General features: G+C 39.7%; 2 protein-coding genes across 2 annotated transcripts; both read left to right on the plus strand.

Moving 5' to 3' along the window:
- Positions 1-1,424: 1,424 nt before the first annotated feature.
- Positions 1,425-2,348, plus strand: GCK72_024828 (uncharacterized protein; the record flags this gene model as incomplete). The annotated part of the gene is made up of 4 exons (XM_003117970.2): positions 1,425-1,723; positions 1,773-2,041; positions 2,089-2,239; positions 2,282-2,348. 4 exons carry the CDS (start codon positions 1,425-1,427, stop codon positions 2,346-2,348), a joined length of 786 nt encoding a protein of 261 aa, XP_003118018.2.
- Positions 2,349-10,003: 7,655 nt separating this feature from the next.
- On the plus strand, positions 10,004-14,225 carry GCK72_024829 (uncharacterized protein; the record flags this gene model as incomplete). The annotated part of the gene is made up of 11 exons (XM_053736073.1): positions 10,004-10,107; positions 10,158-10,378; positions 10,568-10,708; positions 11,325-11,854; positions 11,897-12,256; positions 12,354-12,437; positions 12,484-12,717; positions 12,789-13,121; positions 13,286-13,485; positions 13,533-13,725; positions 13,863-14,225. 11 exons carry the CDS (start codon positions 10,004-10,006, stop codon positions 14,223-14,225), a joined length of 2,763 nt encoding a protein of 920 aa, XP_053579639.1.
- Between the last annotated feature and the right edge of the window lie 84 nt (positions 14,226-14,309).

The following is a 14,309-nucleotide window of genomic DNA, read 5'->3' on the forward strand; positions in this document are numbered from 1 at the left end:
TGGTCTTTTGAGTGTTTTCACAGAACAAAAAGTTGTATTTCTTTTCAGAGTGTTTTGAATTATTCAGAATCCTTTTTCCAGTTCCTCAAAACAAATACAGCTATAACAAGATAAAAGCTCATCACACCTCAATGAAACCAATTGGGAATCATTATATGCTGTATATACATATTCACTCTGACATACGCCTTCATACATTTCCAGAGATTAAAATTTTCGTGACGCTGTTTCTGCCAACATCACATATATAATGGAATAAAACATCATTCATAGTCAAAAAAAATGCATTCAGACATTTTTTTCTCTTTTCGAATTGGTACTCTAATTCAAAACGTCTCCACATTTCATTTTTTTCTCACATTCACACAACGAGCAAGAAATTCATCAAGCATAAGGTATATCTTATTGGTTTTCTGAAAGCGAGAAATCTCACACTCCACTGTTTCCAAATACTCAGAATCAGAAAATGCCTAGCCTTGCCTAGCCATGCAATGATATTGATTTTCAGTTTTCCATTTTCAGAATGTTTTTTTTTCGCGGTTGCTTTTATGATTTTGATATACGGCGTGTGATTTATGGCAGCACGATTGTTTCCCAAGTTTTTCATTTCAGGAATTCTGTTTGTTTGCTTTCGCTGAAACACATCTATCGAACCAAATCGAGGTTAGATATTTAGTTCAAGCGATCCCCCGTAGTCAATGCGGACAATTCAAGCAGTGATTTTGCTGTAAGTCTCTACAAGAAATCATTGAATTAGAATTTCCAGTGAAGTACTATTTCAATCTTCCCGTTTCCCACTTTCCCATATATTCAGCAGGTGGCGAAAGACTTGTGTTTTTGCATAGAACTAACAATTGTTCTCTTTTTTGTGGTATCACTTTTTTCGGCTTTTGCACACAATAACGTATTGTCTTCGTAATATAACGGAGCACATGTATTGTTTCTATGAGTGCAAAGTTTGTTTTTAGGTTGACAAGCAGGGTCAGACCTTCTTGTTGAGTTTACATTTTGTATCTTGCTATCACGTTGTTGGATAACAGCATAAGAACAAAAACAAAAGTTTACTATATTAGAATCTTTCTTAACCTGATTTTTTCCTATTTTGACTTTAATTATTGTCAAACTTGTCAAAAATTGGGCCGGTCCGGATTTCAAAGGGGATACACATTTTTTGACTGAGTTGTTTGAAAACTTCTGAAAATTTAGAGTAAAAAAACTCAAATTTTAATACATATTACCCTTTTGAATCAATTTTGAATTTTAATCAAAAACCATACTTTTATCAAAAAAAGTTCAAATTTTTTTTAAACACGTTTCAAAACAGGTTGAGCGTGCCGGGCCGGGGTAAGGGGAATATTTTTGATTTCGGTTCAGCACGTGACAAGTCTGCTTGTTTAAAAAAATACAGATTACTTTACAGGTGGATGCGAGCACCTCCATTAGACCCTGAAGATGTTGAGCCGGAATCTTACGTTTTCTATGTTGAAAATGTTATTCTGATTCTTGCCGGAACTATTTATCTGCTTCTCTCTCGTATCGGATTGCTATCCGCTAAAAAACGGCGCCCTGACTGTCAGCACTACCAATTTCCGATTACTATTGTGGAAGCGTGGTGGATTAAGAACGCTGTTTTTCTGATTGGTTATCCCCTTGCTATTATCTATTCTCAATCATGTATGGGACGTTTCACGGCACTGCTCTTATTCATTGACATTTTGCTATCGTGAGTCACTGTTTATTCTTTCAACTTTTCTAGATGGGGTTCATTTCAGATTTTGTTGGATTCCAACTGAAATTTTTAATTGCCATCATGGCGTCTCGCTCCTTGAAATTTTCCTCCGACTTGTCAAAAACTTCTTCATCGCATTTGTCTTAATAACCTGGAGTGTTTATGGAGCCAATGACAAAGTACTCACCTATTCCCAGATTTTCACTACTATTGTCGGACTATCTCTGTTCTTTTACGGATTGAGGACGAAACTGATAAACTACCGACCGGTGGCATTCTTCCCATACAATGATTCTCAGACTTGGCCTGGTAGTGAGTATGCCAATGTATAACTCATAAAAAACTGTGAAAGTTTCCAGGACCTGACTTCGAGAACGCGACTTCCCCACAACTTTTCGGTGAGGCAGTTCAATGGATAGCTTTCCACATGATCTCAGGATCCTATGCTTCTTTCGGATATGCTTGCTACAAGTTTCTGATCGCTTATGCTAGAGCACATCTTCGCCACGAGTATGTTTCATGATTTTGGTACGTAAAAATTCGCGTTTGCAGATGGTATCTCGAGAATGTTCCCGATTACCCAAGACAACGAGCAATGTTCATTCCACGCCTTGTTTGAATGTCAATGCAACCTTTCTTTTATTTACAACTACATTACATCTCCTCTTCACCGTTATGTCATCGTTTTCGTATTATAATTGACTCATTCTTACGTACTTGAATGTTTCTACCTAATTTATTTAATAAGACCAAGCAAGTCAAACAGTTTTCCATTCCAGAAGTAACGTGTGACTTGCCCTTTGAGCTATTATTCACTACGTGTACTCCCTATACGCAGCGACGTTCATAATCTCACATAATCCAAGAAATTCGAGCTCGTCTTTCGTCTTCCTTCCCGTTGACGTGTTCTCCTTCTCCTCCTCTTTCGTTTTCATTCTCAAATCGCAGAACCTTACCCAGGGAGGGCGGTGCTCACCCACTTATTGTTGAAGTGAGCCGGGTGTGAGGGTGGTGGCGTATGTGTGTGTGAAAGAAAGTGAGTGAAAGACTCTTATGTGACATTAGGCTAGAGCACGTGTTCCCAAAACGTTGTTTCTTCTAAACGAGAATGAAGCAGAATAAGACAGGGGGTCTTGGAGAGAGAGAGAGTTGCCGCCATCGCATTATGCAACTGCTGGCCTCCAATTTTCGGTAGTGTTGGCTCTCGGCCATCAAGTGTTGTCGACGTCGTGTCCACTCTGTCGTCCACTTGGCAGCGTGCCAGCAAGAAAAATGAAACATTGCCTTGGTGGGATGCTAAAGAAAAACATATTCATTCCGGGGAGGACGTAGGACGCTTCTCGCTCTTTTCTGTGCAGGATCTCATTTCAGAATTTATTATTTTGTTGTGTGCCCTCTTTCCATTTTTGTTTTGCCTACTTCCGTTTCCTATAAATTTTCATTCTTCCAGTGGGATTTGTATTAGACAAGAATGCCAGAGGTTTTTTTTCTTCTACTGGTTAACAAGACCACCTACAGAGGTCCTACGAGATTAGTTTTTGTGCAACTTTTTCTGTTTTCCAAATCAGCAAAACGAAACTTTACATAACTTTCTCATGAATCTCAATAAAAAGACCTTGACTTGGCATTCGCTCATTCGCTTGGGTGCTCTGAAGATGAAAATATTCTCATTGCTCAATAATGAACACAAAGTGCATACGCGTAGACTTTGTAGTAAAACTTTTACGAGACAAGCCCCATACCTCTACCACCCAGTCAGTCACTTCTCCTCCCGCCCAAACTTTCTCCTGGGACTTTTTATTATATCCCTCGCTCAGTCACGAGAGATCTCATTCATTTCATTTTGTTTCTTTGTTGTCATCGTTTGCAAAAGAAGCCCAATCCTTAAAATTTGGTCAAAAAGTGTATACTCAACATTTTGGATACCTACTAAATCGGTCGGAACACTGCTTCTGACTTTTATGGCGTTGCCATGGTAAAAGTATAATCTGAAAGCAGTGCGCTGCAGCGAGAAAAGGTTGAATACACAGACTACCGGTTTTTTTCTGCTAAGTTTTCTTTATGTTGTATTACTTCATAATGAACCTAATTTGTTTTATTCGAGAATCTTTCTCAAGAAAGGGTTTTTAGAGAAGTGTCGTTTAACACTAAAAAAAGTTTTTTTAGTGTGCCGGGCCGGGCCGGGCCGAGATTTTTCCTGATTTTGGCCCGGCCGGTAACAAGTCTAAAAAAAACTATAGCTGAAATACGTTTTTCAGTGTCACTTTTGCATTTTTGTATACAACGTCTAATTAGCATCAAGCCAAACTATACAAGATGTGGTGTTCAGGCCAAAGTCTAGGTGACAAAAACAATTAGACGAGAATTATTTTGACGAATGCTGGATTGAGGGACACTGGGATAACTAACGAAAATGTTTGGTAGAAATCCATGATGTGGAAGGGAAACTAGTTTCTCGAACATTTTTTGAAAGTTATTGAAGTAGAAATACTTGCATTGTCATTTACATTTTTTGGTTGATATGTATATGCACGCGTGTACATATTCACATCACTCGTTTTTTGGAGTCAGCTATCATTACTATTCAAATCTTTCTCTATTCCAAATCCACTTTCTGAACTCAAAGTGTACTTTTTAACTGGTCTTTAATCTAATCTCTTCTCATCTCCATTACCCTTTTCATTCGTTTCTATTTAAAATGTGGCCTTCACAAGTCTTTTCGGCTTCGAGTGAAATCACCTTGCAGATGAACGTCTGTTCCGTCAGATTCTCCCGCAATCGTTCGATTTTCATCTCTTTCTCATTTCACACTTTTCCTCTTTTATTTCTCACTTAGAATAAAATGTATGAAAAAAGATTCTGCGTCTTGATCTATGAGTATGGTGCGCAATTACGTTAATTACTGTGCTCTCTCACATAGTCACTTCTTCTTATTAAGAGACACAATAGGATGAGCAGAAGAAAGAAGGAGGAGGGGGAAGAACACGCGTATTCATTTACTGCTACATTTTACATCTCATTTGCACTCTATATCCTCCGGAATAAGCGATAATATACTTATTGTTGAAGATACGCAGATGTGCAAAGACTGCGCGGACTCACGGACCATCTGTTTGACAATTGGCTGGTGAGCCTGCGCACGCTAACCGGAGGGCGACATAAGATGGAGAAATCCAGCACGTAGAGCATAGTTCCGTTCTCATCAATCCTTCGTCCCGTTAATGATTTTCTATTCTTTTTCGCACAAGAATCTGCATACAAATTGTGCGTGACCAATTCAGAAGTCTTGAACCCTAAACCTTGTTTCTCATTTCATTTTATTCTCTTTTCCTCCGTTTTTTCTATTCTTTTTCCTCTCACATTCAGCCGGATTCGTGTCGATTTCCGGTGATTGAGAATGTGGTGTAATTGTTTTTTTCTTCCTCCCCCCCCTTTTTTCACCTTTTTTGATACTCTGGCGTTTTCTATTCTCACGTCAAAATGCGTACGAAGAAACGCAGTACGAAACGAGTTATTAACCTTTTCTTACAGTTTGTCATTCACTTCCAGTTATAGTTATGATCCATCAAACTTCTTCTAATACCACTTCCGTTTATAGTTTTTTGTTTGATAGTTGAAATGAATTGAAGAAAGTTCAAACTTTCGAACAATGAGACCAACTTCAACTTTTTCTCACAGAATTTGAATTTTGTTGAATTTTTTAGTCATCTCTCCACAAATATGATAGCAACTTCTTTTCTTAGTGACCAACCGTTTTCTGTTCTTCCGAAACAGTCCTTGTCCTCTTCTCCTCTTCTTTCGGTTGGCCCTGTGGTCATTGCAGGTGTTTTTCAAGAGGAGACAATGCCCTTCTCATCTGTTCCCCTCATCTATGTTCTTCGTAGCCCAAAATTGTCCGTTTCTTCTTTTCTTCCACTCTACCATCAGTTTCTTTCGTGTCCTCATTTTTCTTCGTTTGTGGATTAAATAACCCAACGGCCGGGCCCTCGATGTTTTGAACATAGTTTTTTGGGCGTTATTTCGTTTTCAAAAAAGACGCATCACCATTTGATGGCCTCTTTTTGCAAAAGCTAGAGTAGATGTATAGATATTAGTTTTAGATAACCTTTTCTTCCGAAATTTCATCCTTTTTCTAGATATAAATTTAAATCCTAGTAGTTATATCCAAATGTCATTTTCTATAATAAATAATTAAGCCATCTCATTTTGTACACATTCCTCTTCTAGCTCTCCCTCTCTTTTTTTCCAAACGTCTCAAATTCCGTAAATAAACTCATCCATTGTCGTTAGAGGTGTCAGACACCGAGTGACCAGTAGAAAACGACGTAGCGGTCACATTAGAAGAAGAAGAAGCGAGGATATGCAAAAACATTGAGGAAACGGGCCAATCGACCGATAATTTATGACAGTTTGGCGGTAGCCGGAAGGAGGAAGATGTCGGCTGTCCGAGCCAGATGCTTCTCCATCTCATTTGTTGCGTTTTCCGAAGAGGTCAAGATGGAGGTTTTTGGTTTTCTAACCAATTGTTTCTGATGATTTCTGTGTTTGTAAAAACTACTGCTTGTACGAATTTCTATCTATTTTGCCTTGGTGGGAAAACGAGTGACAAAACATCACATACAGATTTTTTAGTTTAACTTTTTGTATATTCGTGTTTCTTTCCTTTCTCTTTGTTTTTTTTTTCAAAATTATAGTTTTTCCAAAGTACAAAGCTGAAGTATAGCTTTTCGCTCCGTTGGTCCACATAAATCTTTCTTAATTTTTATTGTCACGTTTCGCCTCCCTCTTCCCCTAGCAATCAAGTGGAGTCGCCCGCCTGCTGCAAAAACGTTTGACAACCAATAAATAAACGCTGAGGTCCGTCTTCTTTTTTTTCCTCCTCCCTTTTTCTCATTTCCAACATTTCTCACCTCTTCCTGCCCATCATTTCATTGTCTAATCTGTTGGCAGCTTACTGCTCATCGACGCCATGTGTCACTGGGGTCCCTACTACGTTTTTGCGTAATCTGTCGATATATTATTGAGTTCGATTCGAATCTCTCAACTATCAAATCTTCTCTATATCATCACAATGGTCAGCTGCTCTCTTCCACTTTCTATCTCATTCACCCTCTTTTATTCTGTCAGATTCTGCTCTCCTCAATTTTCTTCTTTTCTCTCTCTTTCTGACCCAAACGATTTGATTCTATTCAAAGATTAGGACTCTCATCTTCCGGTGTCAATGTGTGCTGAAAGCCCCCTCTAACCCAACATTTTGTCAAAAAAACACATATGCTCTCGGATCAGAATGTTTGTGGAATTTAACACTCTCTGTTCTGTAGTGTTTTGTAGTTGCATCCATCTCAATGTTTGCATTTGGGTGAGCCTACCCGAATGGTTTGTTGGAAAATCCGCTTAGAAACTGTGTTATGTTATTGCGCGCTCGACCCCCCCCCCCTCATTTGCAAGTGCTTCTCATTTTATTTTCGACATCTGTCCAAGTTTTCAATTTGGAACCGACCTACTAGTTTCGTTTTTTCTCTTGCTTCTGGGTGAAAAGCACTTCCTTTCAGCTCCTTTAACTTAATTTGTGCTCATTTTTAGAACAAAAGGTATGTAATTGCTTTCCGCTCACTCACACAGCGCTTTTCTAAGGACGCGCAACTAGAAAAAAAAGCGAACAAGAAATGTGAGAGCCTACCGAATTATTCATAAACTTCGCTTTCAAGAAATAGAAAGCAAGTGCGTACTACTTGCCAACTACTAAACATTTGTAACTTTTTCACATTAGCAACTGACTTTCTTTTTTTTCACAATTCCCTTGAAACTTATGGAAAATATGTGTTTACAAATGGGAACCAAAAAATGAGGAGTTGAAAGACATTGGACTTGAGTCAGTTTTATCTACCAGGGAGTGTGAATGGAACGCTTTTTCTTCCAGAAACACTTTTTTCCAGATTTTTCAAAAATCGAGCCGATCCTGCTCGGCTCGTCGGCTCGGCACGGCCAGGCCCGTATGCAAAAGCGGATACTCCTTTTTTAATAACTTTTTTTTTCGAAAATTTAGAGAAAAAATACTTAATTTGTCGTACATTTTCACTTTTTGATTGAATCTTGCTTTTTTTTCTGTCAAAAACTATATTTTTTCTAAAAAAAATTCAAAACAACTCAAAAATTCTGAAATTTGTTCGAACATTTTTCAAAATGGGCCCAGCGGGCCGGACCGAGCCGAGCATATTTCTGGTTTTGGCCCGGACCGGCCCGTGACAAGTCTGATTTTATCGATAGATACTGTACTACTGTATTGGTTGTTGAAAACGTAATGTCCTATCTTCTGAGTGCTAAAAATTGGCTAATCCAGCTCTGCACGTCCAAAAATTTGGAACCACTCTTCTTCAAACAACTGAATTAGTAGAAAACTTGAGCTAATCTATTTTCGTTCCTTTTTCTCCTTCTTCTGCTCCTCGCTCCATGTATGTATTTGTACTTGGTGAGTCAATGGTTTTACGTTGTGCCAGTCCACTACGACTGACCGCTGTCCTCGTTTCACCGACTTTCTTCTGATGTCTCACATACATTTTCCCAGTCATATGTCAATTTTGACCACCCTTGGCGGTCATCTTAAACTAAATGTTTGCCAATTGCTACTACTCTTTTTCATTTCCCAACGTCCACTCACTATCTAGAAGAAATGCCACCTTGAGATTATGGGCACCCTCCCCAAAACTGGGGGGAGCCCTCACAAAATGCCATAAAATATGATGAATCGGCTGGCTATTCGAAAGAAAGAAGCATCACTCTTCTTTCTGTTTCTCCCCCGCCCTTTTTGCAATGACCTACTCATCTTTTTGAACTATAAACGGTCAATTGTCTTCTGGTCCCTCCCAGAAGAACAGAATTTCATTCCCATCGTGAGATTTTCATTTTCGTTCAGTACTTTCCCCCATCTGCCACCTTGCACTTTTCTTTTTCTTCCACATTTTTTTCTTTATTTCTCCTATTGTTCCTACCAAAAAAACTCCCAAAAAAGATACTGCACCTGCTTTGGAATGCAATGCAGCTGGAAGGTGCAGGTGGGGGCGCAGGCCCACTCTAGCCATAAAAATATTCAATTCTCTCCCTGACGACTGTGCTCACTCAACCAGATACCAAGAAAAAAGAGAATGGCGTCGAGAGTGAAGGGGGAAGGGGATGGAGAGTATAAAAATGTTCGTATATAGTTTTACTTTACACATCCATGTACCTTTTATCACAATGTTGTATAACACATAGTGGTGGTCTGTTATTCATATTCAGAATCACTGGCTTGCCAGATGTCCACTCGAAACTAGTGTTTACATCATTTTGAAGTTTTCGAACCGTTATTTCCCAACTTTGCAGTCCTATTCTCCTTCAGCTTTACTAGATCCCACCAGAAGAACACTCCACAAACTTCTTGTGAATGTTCTTCCTACTCATCTCATTACATTTCGCAAGAAACTCTTTTCTCCCATTTTCTGTCTCTTCTGTGGTCATGCCTGCCGCTGCTCATTTGTCAATTTCACCAAATTACGGACAGAGAGAAAAGAAACAAAAAAAAAGTTTTTTCCCCTCCCAGTCGTGATTCCCAGGAGACTATCCGTCCGTATTTGCATAGGATATCTATCTCTGGCGCCCTCTTCTTTTCTTCCTTTGCCATCATCCGATTTCCGGTCTATTGGACCTTCCGATATTATTCACACCCTTCATATATGTACTCTTTATTGCTTGCCCAAGGCAAAATGGCGCACTTTCAATTGCATCAATGAGAATCTGTGTAGAAGTAGACGTATGTTGCTACACTGGAATTCACTGACAAAAAAAACTCCCCGCAGAATCGGGGCGTGGCCGACCCGACCCCAACAAATCGCATCCGCCCTCGCCCATATCCTCGCACTCTCTCTCTCTCTCATTCCGATCTTACCCCTCCTATATTGGCGTGTGCTGGTAATGAATCTCGTCCCCGTTTCCTCGTTTCCTTTTCTCATTCCATTTTTGGTACACCCTTTCCGCAAAGTGCTCGTCAATTACTGTCACTTCCACTTTTTGTCAAATCACACGTCTACTGTTTTCCAGGGGCATGAGAGGAGGACTTGACTAGTTGTCAGTTAACCAACATCCACTACACATCGTCAACGACTTGGGTTCGATCAAATTGCGACTTCCTCTTTTGTCATAGAAAAAGGTAATAAGAATATGCTTGAATGTCTTTTATGATTCATTCTCGTACTCATTTCGATATTAATTTTAGTACTTTTTCCTCATTTCAGACACACAATGACCTGCGGAATACGACCGAGGTTGAATAACCTCTCTTCGATATGGTATACAATATTAACGACACTTCTGCAGTGTTACCTGCTCTACCTAGGATTCGAAAGGTGGGGGAATTTACTAAAAAAAAACTGAAAACCGAACAGTGAAATTTCAGATACCGACTATACAACGAAATAAAATGGCCGACCGGAGGATATCCCTATGGCTACCTCATGGCATATGCTATCATCTACTTCAGCTCGATTATTGCAACATTCTTATTCTTTGCCAGTGGTATTTTCAAGTCTGGAAACATTGCGGGTGATAACGAACGACTAGCTGATCGTGAGGAACGAGTGATCGAAGTGTCTCGGAATAGGAACGGAGAGAAATCTGGTTAGTGCTAACAATAGAGCTTTTCGTATTAGTATCATGTAGAACGAGACGGATGCTCAGATTAAAATCGGTAATTATCGAGTCCCTAGAGGCGTCATAGAACGTGCCATATTTCATCTGCTTCTTCTCTCTCACCCCTTCCGATGCATTATGTAAATTGTGTCTTTTAAATCGTACATAACATTTCAGGATGCGTTCATGCTCTCAAGGTTCTTTGGCAACATCTTCCACCACTTCCCCAACAACTTCATGTTATAATTGCCATTTCACAGTTGATAGCTCAACAATTGATGTTCTCTCAGCTCTTCCGACATGGTTTTGTTAACTCTGGTTCGTTGACATAGTGGGATATATAATCCGAGTGGTGAAATGTGTGGATTGAATATGAGGGAGTGGCGCATCCCCCGTGAAAAAAGCGATAAAACATCTGTTTTGGGCGATTAAATCGACGAGAATGTCTTCAATCCACAATCTTCAATTTCAAAACCTTCAAATACCAATGCTTCAAATTGAATTCTGCACACACAACCCCTGAGAACACAAACAAAACATTGAATTCTAGGAGAAACGGGGAGAAATTCCACCGGGATTGATGTGGATTGTGCATACATAATCCTCATTACACTTTGATTTACACTCTTCTCGACACAAGGTCCCAAGGACACAATGTCTACCGCGTACCGCACCTCAAAACGCGTTGAACACGCACAAGAACAATGAAAAATGCTAATTACTAGCGGGGGGAAGCGTTGGTGTCGAGTGGCTGCCAACAGTCACACTTATTGAGAATAGTGAAAGGACGGTATTATTGGGAATATGACACAAATACTTATAGATATCCGCCTCATTGCTTTTGATATATATGAATGAGTATCAAATTGCAAAGTGAAAATGTTTAGAGAATTTCAGAATCCTAAAATTGAATATAATAACTAATTTCTTGCAGGTGACTTCCTGAACACTGAACTAGACTTTTTGTACCAACGCTCTCGACAACTAGCCACTAACTTGCCGATTGGAGAGACAAGACTACAAGGATTCAGAATCACTGCTGATGAACTCGCAGGACTTCCAGTTTCCCCAAACCTCCTTCCAGTTCTTATGCACATGAAATTGTTTGGAATCCCACTGGAATTTGTCAACTTGTTCATTGCTCTTGTCGCTTTTGGCATCACCTACCCAGCAGTATTCTGGAGAGTTTCCAAACCTTTCAGCTTGATTTTCTCACTGCACCTGGTCATTTACTCGGCGCAAGTTATATGGGGATATATCTCGTTCTCCGTGTTATTCCGAATCCAGGAAACCAACATTCATAATGTGAGACCTGTTGGACTTGGACAGTATCTCAGCCCAATCAAGCCACTGGGATTACATATTTATCATCCATATGTTATCTTGGGATCGTTTGTGGTTCGACTTGTCATGACTACTCTTGCACCAATGGCAATGTACTCTTATGGATACAATAAGTATTATGTGAGTAATTCTGAAAAATGAAATTCAAATAAACTGTTTCAGGCTAATGTTCTAAATGTACAACATCGGAATGCTGCTAGAACATCACAGGGACAAAGTGAATATGGAGACTATCGAAGACGATCATTCACCAGAACAGACGGAAACAAAATGTGCTGTGATGGATATCTGCCACACATGGATGCTATTGCACTTCTTGTGATCGTTGCTGCAGCGATTGGTCCAACCATTTATGCATTGCTGATTCTCTACCAACACGAACAGAAAGCGTTGATCCTGACTTGCATCATCATTGATGTTATCTACATGTTCTCTTGGATTTTGATGTGGCTTGGAATGACACTTAAACGCGATTGGAACTTTAATGTTACACACAAAGTTCATCAGTTCTATGGTTTGAATGTAAGTGCGATTTCTAGATTTTTGACAAAAACAAAAAACACAATTTGTCAGAATTTTGATATGTTATATCATCATCCAAACTGTATTTTAATTTTAGAAAGGAATGGCTATTGGACCAATTCGTGGAAACGAGAATCCATCACAAATGAAAAACTCGGTTCTTGTTGTTCATCGTGATACGGTAACCATAAATTACCCCATTCCATATTAATAGTCTCAATTTCCAGATGTATGTTACCGACGACCAAACTGCGAAGCAATCTCTTCTCCGTGCCTGCCATACTGGAAAGTTTGAATCAATCAGTCCACCAGATGATGTATATTGGAAACAAGGTCAACAGAGCCCTGCTACACGTGCTAAGATTCTGACTGAAGTAGATGGCGTGAAGAATAGTCCGGAGATGTCAAGATTGTTGAGAATGGGAACTGATGACACTCAACAAACAATGAGCTATCACTCAGTAAGTATATTTGCACTTTTAAGTACAAAATAATAGTTGCGAAAAGAAAATTTTACAATTACGTTTTCCAGAATGGTGGTCGTAACATCAGTCAAGCTCAAATGACCAATTCTCAAATCATGCAACGTGGAAACAGTTCTCCTCCAGGACCAAGTCAATTCGGCACAATTCAAAGAAATCAGCAACAACAATATGGACAAATGGGTACTCTACAACGCGGACAAAGTGGCGGAACTCTCCAGCGTGGCGCCATGGTACATGACAATGTCTGGAATCAGTATACGGCGATTCAAAAGAAAGAGGAGCAGCAGCAGCATATGATGGGACAGCGACGAGATAGCGGCGAGGGTGCATACGGAAGAGTTGATAGTACATACGGAAGTTACGCAAGAATTCCAAATGTGGTGAGTTGAAAGACAACCCGGAAAATGTTGTGAAATAGGAATTGTTTTCTCATCAGCTGACTGGAGATGAGCAACTCGTGTTGAAACTCATCATGCGGGAAATCTTTAGTTATGAAAAAATTGAATTATGAGGGAAAAAAATTCGATTAAATATAATATTTCAGTCTCGAATCCAAGTAACTCCACAAGGAAGTCAAATCCGTGTTAATGGCTATGGCGGTCTTCAACAAAACACTCTCCAACGTCGAGATATGACTCCACCACAACATTCGCAACAACCATCACTAAGCTCGATCCGTCAGTCGCCACTTCTATCGGATCGATCTGGAATCAATGTACCTCCACCTCAACCCCTTGTCAGCAGGTATTCTAGACGTGATTGACATGTTTAATTTTTTTTTGATTTTACAGAGAGCAGTCTCCTTATCAAAGGTCAGCCATAAAACTCACATCGTTTTCTGAGAACAAGGAAAGTGGAATATATGGATCCAGTGGAATTGGTTCTGGAAACACTGTTCAATGGGGTGGCACTCAGAGAGCTGCACCAGGACAACCTGGACAACTATTATGGAACCCGCCAAGCAATACAAATGGACATAATAAGGTTATCTTGTCTATCTGATTTTGTTTTTGTGACAACACCTTTTGCATGATCGGCTCTTCATATTTCCTGGTTTTACATTTCTCACTCACATCATTTTTCGGCACAAGTTCAACCTAACCACCCAACCTCTTTTGCAGTCATCGCTAACCAGCACAACAACCTCGTCGCAAAACGATGAACAATGCTTTACCCCAACTTCCACACTAACAAGTCACGGAAGTAATTATACACCAACACCTGGATCACCACAAGGGTCGAATGCGATCTATTCACGGATAAACGGAGCATCATCGACGTCTTCGAATTTGTACGGAGTGGCTACGAAAGAGAGTCAGTATGCTGATAGGACACTACAGAAGGCTCCGATCAAGTCGACTACAGTGACTACTGGAAACACGATATTACGTGCTGTAAACGGAACAGACGACACCGTTTCGAGTTTCTCTCGCCCACCCACTGGTGCACTTAACCAAAACGACTTTGCTACCAGCATTGTGTGAATTACTCTTCTATTCGTTTTTGGTAGGTTTTCTAAGGAAAATATTATAATTGAAATAAAAAACTTTTCAAAACCTTTGTAACCA

The sequence above is a fragment of the Caenorhabditis remanei genome, chromosome X (genome assembly GCF_010183535.1).
Source record: "Caenorhabditis remanei strain PX506 chromosome X, whole genome shotgun sequence".
In the NCBI taxonomy this organism is placed as follows: domain Eukaryota; kingdom Metazoa; phylum Nematoda; class Chromadorea; order Rhabditida; family Rhabditidae; genus Caenorhabditis; species Caenorhabditis remanei.